Source organism: Plectrocnemia conspersa, unplaced genomic scaffold, assembly GCF_051122295.1.
Source record: "Plectrocnemia conspersa isolate PC_06_02 unplaced genomic scaffold, ASM5112229v1 ptg000001l, whole genome shotgun sequence".
Classification (NCBI taxonomy): domain Eukaryota; kingdom Metazoa; phylum Arthropoda; class Insecta; order Trichoptera; family Polycentropodidae; genus Plectrocnemia; species Plectrocnemia conspersa.
Window position 1 is genome coordinate 7,912,501 of NW_028277165.1, and position 20,006 is coordinate 7,932,506.

General features: G+C 31.4%; 1 protein-coding gene and 1 long non-coding RNA gene across 3 annotated transcripts; one reads left to right on the plus strand and one right to left on the minus strand.

Annotated features, from left to right (window-relative positions):
* Positions 1-7,415: 7,415 nt before the first annotated feature.
* Positions 7,416-19,201, plus strand: LOC148238643 (uncharacterized). Of its 2 annotated transcripts, XM_088200288.1 has the most exons (7): positions 7,416-7,504; positions 13,367-13,503; positions 14,774-15,038; positions 15,714-15,925; positions 16,002-16,227; positions 17,446-17,693; positions 18,344-19,201. In XM_088200288.1, the coding sequence occupies exons 1-7, from the start codon at positions 7,492-7,494 to the stop codon at positions 18,572-18,574; spliced, it is 1,332 nt and encodes a 443-aa protein (XP_088056414.1). In that variant the 5' UTR covers positions 7,416-7,491; the 3' UTR covers positions 18,575-19,201. The 2 variants fall into 2 exon arrangements, with proteins under 2 accessions (XP_088056414.1, XP_088056421.1); XM_088200295.1 differs by lacking the exons at positions 15,714-15,925; positions 16,002-16,227.
* LOC148238644 (uncharacterized) lies at positions 7,926-11,167 on the minus strand. The gene is made up of 2 exons (XR_015811688.1): positions 9,337-11,167; positions 7,926-9,063 (listed from the first exon to the last, which is right to left on the minus strand). It is a non-coding gene; the product is annotated as an uncharacterized LOC148238644 (long non-coding RNA).
* Positions 19,202-20,006: the final 805 nt, after the last annotated feature.

Here is a 20,006-nt window from a genome sequence, read left to right on the forward strand (position 1 = left end):
TATATATATATATATATATATATATATATAAAATGCTCTAAAATGTCTATGAAACGCAATTAAACAGTTGCGAAATGTAGTTTGATTGCATTTGGACATTACACTATGTTTTAAAAATATGATAGTTATTCTTACTTATATTACTATGAACTTCTGATATAATCGGGCTGATCAAAGTATATTTAAATCGAATTTTGGTCAATAGGAGAGCGCAAAAATAATTATCACTTCAAAAATTCACGTCAAAAACAATAAAATCTTGTCGGCGTTGTAGCGATTTTGTTGCTTTTGATGTAGATTTTTGACTTCTGAGAAGGGATAATTATTTTTTGCATTCTCCAATAAAGCAAAATTTGTTTTGATATCACTTATTGTAAGTCGTAATATTGTTAAAAAATATATAATATGAACGTTACATAACCGAGCGTTTCTACTGCGACGACGACGGCACGATTTTATTGCTTTTGACGTGGATTCTAAACAGTAACCCCCTTGAATTTGCCATTTAATGAAATACTATGAATCGTAATGAAATGGAAATATTAAAAAAACGATCATTCAATGGCCAACTATTGCCCCCTTCCCTCTGGAAAAAGTTGAAATGACGTCCCTGTTTGGATATCTTCCTGATGCATTGGTATTTTAAACAAGCTAAGCTATAACAATATTTCTATGGGCATAGGTCAAGAATCACAGACTGACAAATGGTATAAGTCGTGACTTATACCTGAAAGACTTGGGTTCAAATCCCAGTTTTTCATTTTCTATCGTGTATGGGGGTCGAAATTGGTTATTATAATTATATTATACTCCCTATCAATTTTTACAGATTGGGTTTCCTAGATTTTCCTAATCTTAACATCGTGATTAATAAATAAAATAAAATCGAGATAGTTCGTTGGTGACATGTACTGATTGTAAGCTATAATAATAGTTTATTATTATTAAAATATATGTCACTAATTACAGACTTAGTAGTTGTTGATTGTGTTTACCCTGTTGTAACGAATTAAACTCCTGCCATGTTGTAACGAAAGACTTTAAATACTTGAAATTATAATATGAAGCTCAAAACTTCATTTAAAATCAATTATATTTTAACTATGTATTATACTTAGTCAATATTCAAATTATTTTTAATACTTCGCAAAAGACAATGTATTTAAAGACGATAAATTCCATATAGTTGAAATTGGCTTGTATGTAAGTATACATGATTGTCTCGATGGCAAAAATGGTGTGAAATTATTATACGGTGTTTTTAAACCTGTTATAATGAACAAAATTATGTTAATTTATTATTTTTTATACTTCAATAGAATATCAAATGTTGAAAGTTAAGAAAAATCCAATATTATCAGTTTGGATATTTAAAATTCGACCAAAAATTGTGCAAATTCATATATAATACATATGTATGTAATTATGTATATATTTTAACATTTTGTTTTACTTTAGAATTTTAGATAATAAGTATACATAGTTAATAACAATGTGATTTTAATACCACGACCATGAGCCATGACGCATGATCATGAGTTACTACGAAATAAAAAGTTGTATTCTATTACTTACTATCCCATGACAATTTCGTCACATCTGCTCGTCACATCCTTTTCGTCAGGAATGATTCATATTTTTTTATCATTTATGAATGACTACATACATGCATATACGTCAAAACCATAGCACATAATGATTAAATATGCCTGATGACAACTTCTTAGCAGGAGTAGATTTGCCCCCGCGAATGACTATTATAGCAATTGCAGAATCATTTCCGAGATTACCCGTTACGATTTAAATTGTGACGGAGCTCATCCGACATAAATTATTGCATTAAATTAATTAACTAATCTCCAGTTTAACTGCGTAGTAAGTAAACGGTTAATTTTTAACAATCGACGTTTGTCATTTGAATCACGCCCCCGATTTCCATATGTGAAATTTATTATTGCATTTGTACGAATGGGATAACAGTACACACTTCCGGTTTAAGTCATCTTGTCGTCAATATGGTCTTTGGTTAATCCGGTAAAATTGAAGATACTTAACATTCAATTAATGGTTCAATGAGAGGTCAATTTGGGGATATGCAAATTTGGAATTGGTCACAAATTGGATAGATACATAAATAGGGTTGTCAGTAAAAGTATTTAATAAAATTGAAGGTTTGAGTGTGAGAAAATGGAAATTTCGCGATTGTTATCAAAAAAATAATAATTGACGGAAATAATAATTCTATATGGTGACGAAACAAATTTCATTGTAACTTGCTGAATCGATTAATAAAAAACTAAAATATGACAAAGTCTAAATAATGCCGAGGCTGATCGTAACCAACTATAAACTGTTTCAATTAGATGATCCGTAAATACACAAAGATTTGCCATTATAGTCATAACATCACATTGTTCAATGCCTGATGCATATATATTAAGCATTGAACAATGTGATGTTTCGACTCGACAATACGAAAGCGAACTTAGAAAGATGCGAAACTGTAATTAGTTTTAAAACTTTCATCATGTCAAACTGGGTTTGGTTAATTCGTTTAAATTAGATTTGGTTTCACCGGCGCCTATCAGTTAAATTATATTTTCACTAGTAGAAATATATATCTACTGGTGAAAATGTATTTGTACTTCACTAGTGATAAGGCTAATATATAATAATTTTTACATCTATTTTCAAGACAAACTATCACTTCACTAGTGATAAGTTGTCTTGAAAATAAATGTAAAAAATTAAAATAACTCATCTAGGAAGAAACTATTGACTTCCGCGATGACTAGATAAATTAAACAGACCAAAACAGATAAAGGGTAGTACTAGTCGCACATTTATTTTTTTGTTAGGTTATGTGAACTATTATTAGTGTCTCTGTAAAGTTTAACAGTGATCTATTTAATTGGGATTCTTGTGGAATTTTCTAACGTAAAGGGTTCATAGACTTTTGTTTCCTCGAGGATACATTTTTCGTCGCTCGTTCAATTTATAAATTGATTTGTTGCATAAAAGAAACGCAGAACAAACTTTGTAACGGTTATTTTTACAGTTATCATTCAGTTCGCGCGGCACCCATTTGTCAAGCCTTTTATTTATCTACTTGTTTTAAGTGGTCTAGAACCTTTTGATTACTAACGTCTATTCTTTGAACAGCATTTTTATGCGTGCTTCTGTTTCAAGTAACCTCTTAAGATAGCAACTACTCTACGACCTTCTTCATCTTCAAGGCTCTCATCGTTAGCACGATGTTTTTGGAACCGCCGTTACAATGTACTTCCATTAACAGAACCCATCAAAAAAGTATTACATATTAACTTTTTCTTAAAATATAACTCGTAAAAATCTCAGCGAAGTTCATTAGCCAGTCTGATCCGCCATCTTGTTTCAAAATAGCGTTTATTAAAATATTTTTAAAAAATATTTGAGGAAAAGATAGTGAAATAAATTTGAATTTAATTTTTTTACATGCAAATTCTTTTTAAGCTTTCAATAAATTAATCTAAAGCAAAATTATTAAAATTTAATTTGATTTTACAAAATACTTTAAATAAAATTAAAATAAATTTCTTTAAAAATATGTTTTAATGTAACGAGAATTGTTCTTAAAACTGTTTAATACTTTTTCAAGTAAATATATTTTTATCTGTAATTTTTAACACAAAATAACGGAAGGAACAAGGATTAGTATAAACAATTTAATTCCAAATTTAAGTTATATATAACACAGTAGTAATTATTCTAATTATGTAATAATAAATAGTAAATATATTATCATTCCACCGAAAACAAAAGCACTATCACGAAAATATTGAAGCTAGTATATTTTTCAAGATAACAGATAGATAGACATTGTCTTTTATTATTATAAAGATATTAAAATTCCAATTTCAAGAAACATTATCGACAAACTATTTGTTAGAAAAAAACAAGGGTCATTTAAAAAAGCAATAATCATAAAAATGAAACGTTAAAAATAATAGATTGGTAAAAAATAAGTAGCATTCAAAAAACAAGCAATTAATCTTCTAATCGCTTTTAGAAGACATCCAGGGGTAACTACAGTTATCAAAGGTTGATAAAAACGAAAAAACAATGTAAAGCTAAAATACTAGGAATTTATATTATCTATTTATATTGTTGAAATAATATATATTCCTATGTAACGTATACAACTTAAACCAGAATTGCATTCTATTCGTTCTATAGAATGCAGAAATAATCTCTATAATGTAAATGTAAGTACGAACCAGTAAGTGGTGAGTGAAATAATTAATATGTTTTAATGATTGTGAGCATGAAGGGTGGGTGTAAAAGACAAAAACCTTTCGTAATTCATATGATTTTTTTAGTAATAAAGTCATTTTTAAAACTATCCTCTGTGTGAGGTATTTATATACTCGTGCAGTTAATTGGTAACCGAACGATAATTAAAATAATATAACTTGACAATTGCGCAATACAAACAAAGGGTAACCCACGAGAACAATAACGACAAGTAGTAAATAGACTGACACTGATCGAACCATCACGGTAACCCTTCTAATGTCCAGAGGAAAAAACAATCCTTTTGGAAATAAAAGAATTCATAAACAAAGAGTCAAAGCGCGTCAATATTAGTCCACATAAATACAGAGAATCCATAACCTTTTGTGCATTATATTTTGTGTTATTTACGCAAACGATACGCCAGGCAGATTGCAGGAAGACGAAGCAATAGACGGCGACGAAACAAATCAGGGAGACGACGCTTCTGCTCCAGAGACGGTCTAAAACCACACCTGTAAGTCGAGACAAGCAACAAGGAGAGTGACAATAGAGGACCCTTTCGAGTACATCATCCCTCTGCCAACTTCTCCACCAGCGCTCGGAGAAAAGCACATACAACTCTACAATAGTTCGCTTCGGCCAGGTCCGGCATTATGGCAAGGCCTTGAATCCCGCGCCGTAGGATCCCCACGCGATATTTTTTAACAAATTAAGATTTCTAAGAAGTACAATAAAACCAATTTTGTCGAATAGGAGAGCGCAAAAAACAATTATCTCTTCTCAGAAGTCAAAAATCCACATCAAAAGCAATAAAATCGTGTCGAATGAGAACGCTCGTTACCAAGCGTTCCCACTGTGACGGCGCCGACACGATTTTATTGCTTTTGACGTGAATTTTTGACTTCCGAGAAGTGATAATTGCTTTTGCGCCCTCTTATTGACTCAATTTGATTTTAATGTATTTTAATCAGCTTTCTTAAATCAGAAGTCTATAGCAATATCTAGGACAGCTAACATATTTTTAAAACATTGTGTAATATTCAAGTGCAAAAAACTATGGAGCATCTGTACTTCTCCTAAGTTTAACCTAAAAAAACTATAATCAGTTTTAGAACTTTCGTTAGGTTAGATCTTGGTTTGAACAGAAAATGGACGTTTCGTGACTGGCAAATTGCGTTTCATAGACATTTTAGAGCTGCATATAATATCACTAGCGCATATCAATTAATATATATTTTCGCTAATTAAAATCCTTTGGTTGCGTTAATCAAAAACAAATGTTGAATTGTTTTTTTTTTAAATAAAAATTTTATACCATTCGAGACTGTTTTTCTAGATTTAAATTAAAAGATAATTTCTGGTTTATTTAGAATCAGGGACGTCATTTAAACTTTTTTTAAATATTTCTATTTCACACATTTATAGTATATAAATAAATGACATTATTTTTTGCCGAAATTCAAGGGGAGGTGGGGTATGAAAATGCCCCCACCTACTCCCCCCCCCCCCCCCCGAAAATTATGTAAAATTTTATAAATAGGCTTATATGTACCAGTATACGATCCACGCTGCTGCCAACAGAATAAGAATAAACGTCAAACGAGCGCTTGGTTTGGTCCAGGCATCTTGGCCATAACAACAATTGTACTAAACGTATTTAAAATAATTCAGAACGGTGACGTAAACCAAAAATTAACAACCATCTGCAGGAGAGATTCACTAGGCCTCAAAAATCATTTTCAAAATCCAATGAATTAAAATGACGCGGACTTCTGGTTACTCGTACTGTCCCAGTGACTTGCAAATTTTTGCTCAAATAGGCGATGGAAGAAAAGAGGTGCAACACGAGGAGCACGAGTTAAGATGTATTTTTATAAATGTATTGTTAGTGTGAAAGTGAAGTAAGAATAAAATCAGCTTTGACGAATAAATTTCAAACAATTAATTGATCGTCATCATGTCTGTACGCATTTAAAACGCGTGTATACAAAAACTTGTCATGAAAAATACAAGCGGTAAACAGACAAACCATTCCGTTTCACGTGGAAGCGTCCTTTTACAAATAAAATAAGTTCGTGTAGTAAAATTGAGGCAGCCTGGTCTGTTCCATTATCAACATTCGTAGTATTTCACGATGGTAGAAAATGTACCCCCTTGTATCTTTATAAGCAAAATATATTACGAGTCAAGGTTTTAATTTGCCTTACTCTGGTATATATACATATTACATAAATACATATACATATATAAATATAATAAAGTTATTTAATTGTGTATTAGGTACTAGAAACAAACTGTCTGATTGTATAATAAACAACTATATTATTATCACGCATAAATATATATTGGGATTTAAGCAAAACAAATATTTCGATTATATTAACAACATTCTCCATTAACTTTTCAACGAGTGCATTAGTAAATATAAAAAGGCGAGAGGTATAAAAACGTTTTACATTGTTTGCTTTTTCAATTATGTACTCATTTTTATTTATTTCTACTTGTCACCATACAAATTAATGATCGAACAAATCAAACAAAACATGCCATAGTGTGTTTGGTTTATTTTTAACAGCAAATTCTTAAGCAATATATTTATAAATGCGGTTCTGTTTTGGTTTATCTTAAACTTAAGCCTTTTTTTCAATAATTGTTATGTGATTTCTCATAAATATATAGTGTAATACATTTTTCTAATATAAGGCATATTTTCCCCTTAGTTTAGTCTGTATTGATGCAACTGTGGCTATACTACCATATACCATACATAATGTATATCTATAAAAGCCGTCTGCACGCTCCTCGAATGTGGGTTTCGGCTGAAGCAGAAAGGATCGATTTTCGTCCAAATACAGCAGCATGACGTCATCTCTGGATACAATATTTCTAAAGATGTGCATTAGATCATGAATAAATCTAAAAATAAGCTTCGAGAAATATGCATTTCGTTTTCAAGACAAGATTTCACTAAGAGATGAGAATTCCTATGTGATTACTTCATTTTATACAAGAACGTCATATAAGTAATACTTTACAGCTGTCTCTCTCTGGAGTATTTGATTAGAAAGAGATGTCTATATATAAAACTTCTTTATGCTTCGAACCGCAATTTAATACCACTGAACCGCTAGTGTATGTTCAGTTTGTCGGCAGGCTCGTCGGCGTTGGTTGTGTCTTTGGTTTCTGCGCATTTTTGGAAACATCCAAGCAACCGAGATGTCTGTTATTGGTATGTTTTTGATCACCTGAATCTGTAGTAATACATAAAATTATATTTTGATTAAAAGTGTGTATATGTACGTGGAACTGAATATATTTTGTCGGCATACATATTCTAAAAGCCGGTACACGTTGGCTAATATCCAAGAGGCGCTTTGATAGATCAGAGATTCCTAAAATACCCGTTCATCGATCAGAATAAATTATATTATTCACTAGTTAACATTAACATCACATCTACCCTCATTAATTATTTTAATTTCTATAACTTATATGACGTCAGCGGCTTTCTTCATGTCGTCAGCAAAAATATTTTTTCATAGAATTTTATTGTCGCCTTTTGTTCAATAGCCGTTTTTGCCTATCTATAATTTTTGTCGGCAATGAGTTACTACTTTACATAATGACAACAGTGCTTTGATTTAGCACTCGTACGCTAAATTAGCACATTTAAAATAAACTAACTAAAATTTAAGTAAACATATTTTTTTATTCATTTTGACAACTTAACGTTAAAGTAAAGATATGTTTTATTATTTACTTTGACACTAAGTTAACGAATGACTGTATTTCATTAAACGTAAATAACGTGTATTGAAAAAACATTATGAAAACTAGCGATTTTTTTAAATTATCTATCTATATTACTCTAAAAAACACGAAGTTATTTTTAGGTATATTTTGATAGAAATTATATAAAACTAAGAAATTGACCTTATAAATATTTCAGCTAAGTTCATTAACCAGTTTTATCCGCCATGTTTCAAAATGACGACTATTCAAAAAATCAAGTTATCGTAACTCCGTTATATGTTAGAGAAAAAAGTAGAGGTAAAAACCGTTTTATTTTTGTAATATATGGGATATAGCGGATTTTGTGCCGTTATTTTAATCGGTTTTTCATAAAACTCATCTAAAAATTTTACCTTATAAATATATCTGCTAAATTCGTTAACTATTAAAGTATGATCAATCATTTTGTTTGATTTAAAAAAAATCATATCGCAACAAAAGTAATTGAAATATATTATTTTTAGATTCAGATTCTATTTTTCACGAGTCTATATAATTAATTTTTTACGTTATACATACATATATACATATATTTAATATTTTTACTGATTTCACCAACAAGAGCTGACTTCAGGTTTGCTCCAGACAATTTAAACCAACAAAAACGATAAATAATTTGTTTTTTTGTTTGTCTGCCTCAATTTTTAGTTCGTTTGTTTTACAGAGCGTTCTACTACCGATTTTAGGTCAACGCGATAAAACGAATGATCAATTATCTAGTTGAGGTATTAAATTCCGTGAATCCAAGTGTATTAATTACCATAGCATAAACTAACCACCAAGGTTTAGAGCCTGCTCTGTACATATGCAAACGATTCACTCAGGTAGGGCCCAGTGCTTAAAGTAAAAAAAACGTTAATATTATTTTTAACACAAAATGTGAAATTACAATTTATTTATTATCAATTTAAAAACAAAACTATGAAATCAAAATTGTGGAAATTCTGGGGTCGGTTTTGCCGTTTCAGACTGTGCATCTTTGTAAATTCCATTTACCTAGACCAGTGGTCGGCAAACTTATTAGCCAAAGAGCCAAATATGTACATTACAACGATTAAAAAAAAAATGAGAGCCAAATTTATTTATTAATTTAGCAAACCTTTATTATAATTTTCCAAATCAACACAAAGACGTTCAAATTTAGAGCTCCATATTTCCTTGTTTTTTAAATCCGGCGCGTAAATGTCGGTGGACATTTGTGCCAGAGCCGCACTTAAGGGGCCAAAGAGCTGCATGCGGCTTCGGAGCCGCACTTTGCCGACCTCTGACCTAGACGAAGCCGGTCTAGCGCTCCACCAAAACTCCATCATAAATTTTGCGGAGCCCTTGGAACCATTTGTGTAAAATAAACAAGGGCCAGAACAACTCGAATGTGTCGTTTCTGCGAATCATTCCTTCAGGTTTGTTTTTGTCGCAATAAATCAAGAATATATACAACTAAACTATGGACCATTAAGACGCACATGTTTGATTCTGTCTTTTATTTCTGACAGTTCATTTTCGGAAATCATAGGCATTTTAAATTTCAACATACGTTGATTGTTAGCAGTGTTACAAAAACTGTATATGTCAAGCCCCTTTTTAAAGTTAGCAATATTTTTACCGAGGAATAAATTTATTAAGATTCAATAATGTAAAGAAATAGTCGCTATATAATATATAGTTATTTATTGTATTACTTTGATATTCAATTTGTGTAGTCTAGTTACTTTGATGTATATTCAAATAATATACTGGCGATTTTAAGGAAGCAAGATTATGAAATTTTATTTGGAACTACGATATTATATTAGTGTATTTTATATTTTATTGAATAAATTTTGTATTCGTTACGCGCTCGCCATAGTCAAGCTAGTAGCTTTATTTTGCTGAAGAATTTATCCACTAAAACTGTATATTATAAACGCGTTAAATGTGATTGAAGCTTCAAGTGGCTTTAATCCGCAGCTTGCCAATAATAATAGATAAGTCAAGGGAAGTCGCTCAATATTACATTAATTGACTTAATTGAGTGATGGGCGTTTCTCTCGTGGTCATTTTTATGTCGCAATCTCACGAGTGGAGCATCCAAAACACTCACATATTATAACAGGGAGCGAATCCACAAAGATTTGCTTGAACTTACTAGTATATATTAATATCATGATAATGAATATCCAAACAGATAGATAAAAATAATTTGTAATGTATAAAAATTCACATGGAAAATTTTATCTGCCACACCCCGTACTTGAGATTCTATGCAAACGATTTTAAACTGGGTGTGTGAAAAATTTTCTAAATTTACATTCTCAGACTACTAAATGCAAATAACTCTTTCCGTCGAGAGTAGAATGAGAAATTGAAATTAAAATTAAATACCATCGATCTAAGGCGACTAAAGTGAGAGCAGTGTACAATATTAATTACTTACATTGATAGACATTATAAAGAATGCTAAAACTCAGATCCAAAAGGGGCTTGAAAAAATCACAACAAGCAAAACCGGTCACAGGTAGTTTCTCGAGGCTCTTTTCTTGTCTTTTCTTTATGCTATAAATATGGGGGCATTCATATACGATATGTGTATCTATTGTGAGCTTTTATTTTATGGTGAGTTGTTAAAGAGTGGATTTGTTAGGCCGTTTCACAGTCATAGAATCAGTTATATTCGATTGTTCCATATAATGGTATTTTTTGGGATTGGTAGCCGAGTGTTGTTACTTTTAAGAAAGTTAGACGCCGGAAATGATGTTTGATTCAGCTTATTGCACACAAAAGTCTCTCTGGTCTCTGATTCAATTTGGTAGTCTATGTACACCGAGAGTAGGGTTGCCATATGCAAATGTGAAAAAAGGAAATTTTGAAATAAAACTAAACTTGAGATATACATCTTTATTGTAAAATAAACAATAACTTTAACATTAAGATATTTTTTATAAGTCATAAACTATAATACAAAAGTGCTTAATTTCTTAATAAATAACTATACAAATTCGATCATGCCATTCTCTTAAAATTATGTTGTGTGAATATTATCGCCTTCACTGACTGCATATTAAGTCGATTCCGTTCCTTGGTCCATTGAAAGTTTATCAGTGAAAAATTCTCTCAACGTTTGTGTTATAAGCAGGAATACAAAAATAAAATTGACAAATTTTCAGAAATGCCGAAAAGCAATTAATGTTAGGACAATATTTAAAAAATACCGTCTATTGTTGTTAGAATAACTTAATCCCTTTGTCTTCAGATTTGAGGATCATTCCTCAAATCTAAATATGAAGATTAGATTACTTGTATTGCGTTCCTGCAAAAAAGAGATGTTATCATTGATGACGTGAACCTGTATGACCAATTTTGCAGCCTGATGTCATCATCTGGCTGCAAAATTGGTCGTACAGATTCACGTCATCAATGATAACACCACTTTTTGCAAGAACTCAATACAAGTAATCTAATTTTCATATTTGTATTTATTGTATTATTTGGGTAGCATCCATTCAAAACACTTTTCGCCATAGAATATCTGCTCTTCTTCCTTCGGACTATTTACTTCAAGAATAAGCTGCTTCACTTTCAAGGATACGAATTTGTATTCAATTCTGTTTCGCAGCATATACAATATTAATTCTAATATGTTTTATATTTTATATTTTAATTGAAAAGGAGGACTTGTCTTCCTTTTGGATACCGTATGGTAACTCTAGCCTATAGTGAGTGAGCTTCAAAGTGCGAGAATGCTATGATGAATTGACATATATTTCTACTTATAACAATTCATCATAGCATTCTCACACTTTAAAGCTCACTCACTATAGGCTAGAGTTACCATACGGTAACAAGAACATCGAAGGACAAGTCCTTCGATGAACTTCTACAAATTGGAGAGAAAGACAATTTATAACCAATCGTGTTACTGTTTAGCTCCGCCTCTAGTGCATTGGGCAGTAGGCTACTTACAACATTACTCATTCGATGCGTGGCGATGAGTATTTTTTCTAGACGTGCTTCTCGAAGCTCATGAAAAAACATTTTTAAGCGTCACTATGTTGCGGTAATTTATGATAATTGATGACTATAAAATGCATGGCTATTGTGTCGGGTGCTCAAAATACCTATTTCACTTATGTTTTGTTTAGCTAAACCATAGTTTTAACCACTAATAATTACAGATTTATTTATTCCATTTATCTCTTTGGAGTCCTAAAGATTTGTCCCAATAAGAGGAAAAATGTAGATGGCTTTTTAAAAATTTATATAATTTATTCGTGTATTTTTTCCAAAATCTTTCATTTCCATAATTTATACAAACAAATAATACCACAGCGGTCGTCTAATGTCGTACCAGTGTAACGGTACGCGCATAATAGTGATTTTCCAAAATAATTCCTCAGACGAGAGGTCAAGGCCTGTTGTATAACACAAGACAATCAATATATTCCATGAGCAAAAATGGTGTAAATATCCACCATCCCACCTCACAACGTCGCAACGGCGCCATAACATCGACCAGTGGCTTCTAAACCTATTTCGTCTGGATTGCGACTATGATGTCACACCTACGCACGAGACGATGACATCATACAAACACCGTCTAAATCGACCTCGTAGAATATTATCATTAGACCTTAAAAATACTCAATGGTAGTCAACAATTAAATATAATAAACATGAGTAATTCGTAATCATTGATTCATTCAATTTACTCAAAGCAACTCCAAAAATATATATTTATATATTATATTTATACTATTTGGGTACCACTGGCGATTCTTGATTCTACGTTATGGTTGTTGCACATGAACAGCATCACAATGAGTTTCGGATCCAGCACTTTTTTATATAGATACCATTGTGTCTAGTTAATTGACGTTATTTTTTACTGCGCATTTTTACTTGAAATAAAAAATAGCGTGCCTTTAAAACGACGACGATTCTTCTGAGCTATGTTTGTAATATATTTTACTTGGTTTTTAGAAAATTGTCAAATACAGCACCCACTTTATTAATGACACATGATAGCTCTGTGAGAAGAGAATCATTATTTAAGTCGGTTAGCACATGAGCGTCACCAGACTTTCTCGGCAGCTTTCACGACAACCACTCGCCTCACCCTAAAACATAATAAAATCACAAGCGGTCCGCGGCGTCTTATTGCCATCATTATGTCTTCTAACAATGTACTCCTTCGCACAAACAATGAATTAAGCTTTTTAACGTTTTCGAAATGTCACGCTTCGAGTTTTCTCGAACCAGAAATCGAGTTTTCTCGAGCCAGCGTAACGCTATTTGTATTAACCAACTAAATAATTATTTTCAGATCTAACGACCGAGGACAACCTCCAATACACATTTTACCCAATTTCCAATGGCTGCGTCAACTTCAAAGTCAGGAGCCCTAACGATGCTCATGTTTCATTGACAACCGGACCAGCAGAATCCGATCCAATGATTGAGGTTAGTTGTTTGCATGCATACGAGTAATAAGATCATTAGATATTTATATAATTTGTGTGATGTTGTATATATAGCAATATATAACGAGTCATTAAGACACATGTATATAAGTAGTTTATAAAATGTTATTAAATTATTTTGATCAGAATGACCAAGTAAGAAGCCCATTGACATAATCAGTTGTATATAGATTTAACGTTTCAATGAAGTTGTAATTCAAGGTGCTGTCAAAACATGTAAATATCAGAGACTAGATATCATTTGACTTTCGGGGTCAGGTAACAAGAAGATTAACCACTCACTGACCAGTTGTATTTTTCTATCTTTCGTTTTTCAAAATTAATTGTATTTCATAGTTAGTGAATAGAAGCTTACTCTTTATCAATAGCTATTTTGCTTTAATTTAATTTTACTTAAAAAGACATCTATTTGTAAACGCCTTTTTGCTTTTCCCTAATTCTTACCCTTGTTTTTAACATAGGCTACTAGCTAATTACAATTGATCATTTCTTCAAAATACTCAAGTGAATTTCTGATTTTTATTGGTCACGGCAAGGATGTAATTTTAGCTTTTTCCAAGGGGGAGGGGAAAGTTTAATATTTCCATTTTGTTAAAATTCATAGTATTTCATTAAATGAGATACATTTTTCTATCAAAATTCAAGGGGGGGAAACACCCCCCCCTTAAAATAACGTTCCTGTGTCATGTATGATTATGCAATTGCAATTGTAGATGAAGGGTCGATTTGTTTCTCATGCGCTTATTCATATTCTTCATCCGCTCATTTAAAGTTTATCATCAATATAATATTTTATTGATGGGCAATTGTTAGTCTTCGTTGTTGTTATATCATATATCAACAAATACCAACAATATAGCAAATAAATATAAAAAAATATATCCAAAACTCAGTTTTAAATTAATTTAGTACTACAAAAAATATTTTCAAGTATTTATTTTATAAAAACTAATATTGTAAAACGATAATTTTTTCTAAAAAAATTATGATGTATTTGATATCATCGAGAAATTTTACATATCTTTGTACCCAAATATGTATAATGTAATAGATAGTCCATCGAAGATAATTCAATTTAAACAATAATTATCAAATCCTTAATATTTAAAAGCAACACTATGAGTATAATTAATTTAAAATAACCAACGACATGTCAAATGCACATTATGACTTTAATCAATAAACAATTATTTTATTTGTATATATCCATATATATATATACTTAATGTTCATTTGCTATTTGTTTTCAGATCTTCATTGGAGGATGGGGTAATACCAAGAGTGTCATCAGACGCAACCGTACAAAGCCGGAAAAAGCTGAGGCTGCGACTGAGGGTATTTTAAACGGCGATGAGTTCAGAGGTTTCTGGGTACGTTGGTCAGGTGGTTTAATTGCCGCCGGAAAGGAAGGCGAATCAGAAGCTTTTATCTCATGGGAGGACCCAGAGCCATTCAATATTGGCCATGTCGGAGTGTGCACAGGCTGGGGTGCTACCGGCACATGGAAGATTGAAGGTAAATAGCAAATCAATAACAAGTATTACTACAACACGTATCTTCAAATGTACCCAAATGCTTCGTCACCATTTCCTGGAATAAATAAAAGACCAAAACTACAAAATCTCATAATGAAATCTAATCTGCTATTCATTAAACTTCTCATTTGTAATTTATTGTTATTAAGTGATTTTGAAATGTAACTTAGATGCATAAATGATTTTAAAATCACTTAATAACGGTCTTAGGCGAGAAGTAGTATGATCATCATGTCAGATTTAAGAGACAGATTATATTTAATTTATAATGTATCTAGATATATAGTAATCAACAGATTTTATACGTACCAAAAATTTGATTAACACTAGTTAACCTTAAAAACCACTGGTAATTTATTATGTATATGTAGAAAGACATGGCAACATAGGGTTAAAAACGAATATAAAATTGTTATTATGTTACATATACCATCAAGAATTAAACTTTTCAACCATTTCGCACAAATATTACATATACATAGCAGTTGAAACTATTATTTGTAGATCAAAGAAAGGAAAAATTCACATTATCAATTTAACAGAAGCGGCTGATATTTTTAAAATTAGTCTTAAATACTTTTATATGATTCCATGAGACAACAATTTTATGTATAAGTTAGTTGATAATATTATATTAAAAAAATTGATTATTCAGGACGCTACGATGTCGAGACAAACGACCAACTCGAATACGTATTCAATCCCGTCTTGTCCGGTGAATTGCAATTCGAATTCCAAGGTTCTTCAAACTGTCACATTGCATTGACTAACGGCCCCGCCGAAAACGATCCCATGTACGAAGTGATCATTGGTGGTTGGGAAAACAAAAAGTCAGTCATCAGACATTGCCGCCAAAAACCCGATAAGGTAGCGCTCGTTACCAAATATAACATAACGTACCGACTGGCTAGTTAAAATTGTACCTATTTGTATATGTGTAAAGGTCGTCACCGACACCGATAGCATTGTGCATCCCGGCGAATTCAGAAAGTTCTTAATCCAGTGGACGAGCGGAAGGATTGTGGTGAGAGCGTGTGTCGGCTCCGGTCCTCTCATTATGGAATGGACTGACGACAGTCCCTTCCCAGTAACGCACTTTGGAGTACGTACAGCTTGGGGTGCTACCGGAAAATGGAAAATCATGACAAACTCCGTTCCATGCGAAAGAGGTTTGCGGGACGTTTGATATTAACTTTTTGATGTTGTTTGAAATTTGGTTTTGTAATACTTATTGTTATGTATAATAATCTCAACGAAATAAAAATAATAGAGTAGCAGTGCTTGCTTCTATATTTATAAAATACAACATGTATTCTCTAGTTATGCTGATATATTTATATAATAAAATGTGTACTGTAATTTATTATTTTTATATATTTAGCCATATTGTCTTGTAGATATGATTTTTTATCAAAATACTGTATAATATTATATATAAAATAATTGGATTGGCAACTATGAAATTATTAAAGATTTTTATCTATTGAAAATTAAAAACTTTAAGTACATAATACTAATATTTTTAATTGCGAAAAAATGAATAAAAAATATTAACTGCATGAAAGAGAACCGTAGATATTAGATTCTGGTATATAACTTTATATTGTAGTGAAGTATATTCTTGATATGATTTTCTGTACAACTTGAGCCAATGGCCTTGGAACTTTAATACTATTATTGAGCATGATGGAAGAATTTCAAAATGTTGGTTACCTCTGATTTTTAAGCCAGTGACTAACCGCTGAGTCACTTATTGATTATTTTTTTAACAAATTATTTACAATTTTATTTTTAATCATTAAATATTATTGTACTAGCTTCATTTATCAGTAAACCAAATATTTTATATTTGTTTTTAGTAAGAGATACTGACGCATGAAGAGAAATAACAGGTGACTCACTAGAAAGTCGCTGGCGTTTAAAAGGTTAAAGCCTTAAACTCAAATTTCATAGCCCCAATCTAATAGTGCTTTTTTACTATTATTTTATTTGTAATATAAAATTAATGAATGTAAAATATTGTGTTTTTTTATATACTTTTTCCGGGGGTAATCCAGGAAGAAAGAGGATCTTAAAATAGTTTTTTTTCCAGATTGCCTCTAATACATTGATTTAGATTGTAATAAATCAACGAAAAGATATGTAATTCACTTACCATGAACATCCATTTCAATAAATTTTATATAGAGCAATGCATTGTTTATTGGAAAATAAATGGTAAACTAACATTTTATTAACATCACATTTATAAATTAACATTGCATGATGTTAATTCATTCACATTCTTTTTTTAAAAATTTTGTTCAAAATTTTAAAAGTATCTGGGTACATTTACGTGAAAGGGTATTTAATTTACACAGAATATAATTGGTAATTTGTTTTTTCAGTTCCACCGGCGAGTGCTCCGGCTGCCTTGATGTCTGCCGACGCTCCCAGTTTCAGCCCGAGCTGTTGGGTTCCGGCCAGCAACGGTGAGATTCCTCCTGGTGCTGTTGTCGGCGGACAAGACGGTGAAGACATGTTCATCGCGAGGGCTTCACATGAAGGAGCACTTATTCCTGGAAAGCTGATGGCATCTCATGGCTGTTGCTATGTACCTTGGGGTGGCGCTGAAAATGGAAAACCAGATTATGAAGTAAATTATTTCTCTAAAACATTTTTCCTTATTATATTTTTTGATGATTCTGGACAGTTCTTCTCTAATTCTCACCATAGCACAATTATATCTAAGAGTCATGTGTTTGAATCCCGCATGAACCCACAACATTATACAATTTCTATCATATCTGGGAGATTTGAGTTGTCAATTTTGTAATTACAATTGTGATTAAACACCTCAGTTTACATTCTAATTACAAAAACTCATTGGAAGTATAATTATATATGTATTATCTCTGTCTTTGTTGAATTTTGATTGTTGTAAAGAGTTTTCTCATTTTTTTTGTTATAATAATCTACAAACAAGTTAAAACAGAAACTACAATTAAAACAGAAAATATTTTTATAATTTTTCAATTTATTATTATAAAACACTTTTGCCCTCTTTACTTTTTTCTCTATAATTTTTAAAGGATTCTCAATTTTAATTAGCGGTCATGTTTTGTAATTTATTTCTAAACCTAGTACTCAACAAAAGAGTTCAGTTATATCCTCATTGATTTCTCCATTATACGTATTTATAAAGGATTTTCCATATGTTGAGAGCTTTTAAGATAATATGCAATCCTGTTTGCAATAAGATTCGCTTGTGACAATTGTCTAAATTGATTTTAATTGTACTTTCAGGTGCTTTGCGGATGCTCAGTCAACTGGGTGCCCACAAGCGGAGCAGCACTCCCCAACAACGCTCTCCCCGGTGGCGAATCCGAAGATGGCGAGCCGCTGTTTATCGGCCGTGTCTCGCACGAGGGCAGCCTCACCGTCGGAAAGGTGCAGTCTTCTCATGGAGTCTGCTACATTGCGTACGGTGGCCAAGAGCTCGGATTTGACGATTACGAAGTCCTTTGCACACAATAAACGCACACATACAAAAATATATGAATGGTATTGCGAATAAGCACTTCATGTCGCTTTTTAACATTTTATTTTAAGCATTTTAGTATTTCACATAGTCACGCGGTGTACGAAATACAAAAAATGTCATAAAAATTGATATTATTTATTTTAATAAATGTTATTTATGTACTGTATTGTATGCGAAAGCTTTTAACACAAATAAAGTTGTGTAAAAAAAAGTTTTGTTATTATTATTGTGCTAAAAAGAGAGTTTTAATAAACTAAATTAATTTAGATGTATGAAAACATAACAAACAATAAATTATGAACAAAGTATCACTTAAAAAAATAATTACTAAAATTATAAAAATAGGGGTACATAAATTCACAAAAAAGTTCACTTTTCATCAAACTATTTTTTAAATAATTTTAGTTCATTAGAAATTTTAAATATAATTTAATTAATGTGTATTAATGTGAGTTTGAATTACTGAAAAGTTGTAAATTAAATAACTGAAATATTATGATATTCTAATTGATTTTATGTAACAAACTCAAATATGTTTTTATGTCTTCTTTGTTGTAGTTAATATTATTTTTGCTGAATATTATACTTATTAAAAGTAAAAAAACTACATAGGGGGCAAATTTGTTTTTATTAGGTGACAAAATATCTTGTCCCAGCCCTGTAAAAATATATTTCTTAGTATCGTATTTATAAGAGGATGTGTAACAAATGTTTATATTATTATTATTCAGCTAAGCTGTAAATCTATTTTCAAATGATATGAGACGCTCTGACTTGAAAATGCTACAGTTTATGAAGATTGGCCAAAAAGGTTGTCATGGAAATTTTTGTTCAAGGTCCATCTCGGAATTTGACCAAAAAAAGAGGATAAAGGATAACAGATTGCCGCGAGAACTAAAAACATTTCGAAAATTTTATTCAAAGGCCAACTTTGATTCAAAAAAAGGTTTTTTTTTGGAATCTTTTGTTAAAGGAGGACGTATGGTTACCTTACGAATAAATATATTATCATTCTTTTTATCGTCAATGGTCTCAGCAAATACTTCAATGTCATCAGCATAACGAATGTTATTAATTGTCTCAACGCCGACTTTAATTCCTTTTTGTCCCTGAAGCGGTTCTTTAAATATGGTTTCTGAGTATATATTATAAAGTGTAGGAGAAAGAACATATCCCTGTATGACATCTCTCTCTGTTAATATATTTTATGTTAGTTCCCCTTCAATGCCTTTTACATCTGATTGATTCCAGTGCATATTTTTGAGCAGCGTTTTATCTCTCAAGCCCGATAGCCCTTCCATAAGATGAGCGTTAATGCTTTCTCAAAACCTATAAAGCAGATGTAAACATTGTACAAACTTCGTGACATCTGAAGTATTGTATGCGTGCGAAAGAGTGCTTCTCGTGTACCTGGGTCTTACTGAA

Bases quoted from the DNA above. Each gene is read 5' to 3' on its own strand.
- LOC148238643 (XM_088200288.1), top strand. The intron at 13,504-14,773 runs GTTAGTTGTTTG...ATTTGTTTTCAG, and splicing joins AATCCGATCCAATGATTGAG to ATCTTCATTGGAGGATGGGG. The intron at 15,039-15,713 runs GTAAATAGCAAA...TTGATTATTCAG, and splicing joins CGGCACATGGAAGATTGAAG to GACGCTACGATGTCGAGACA.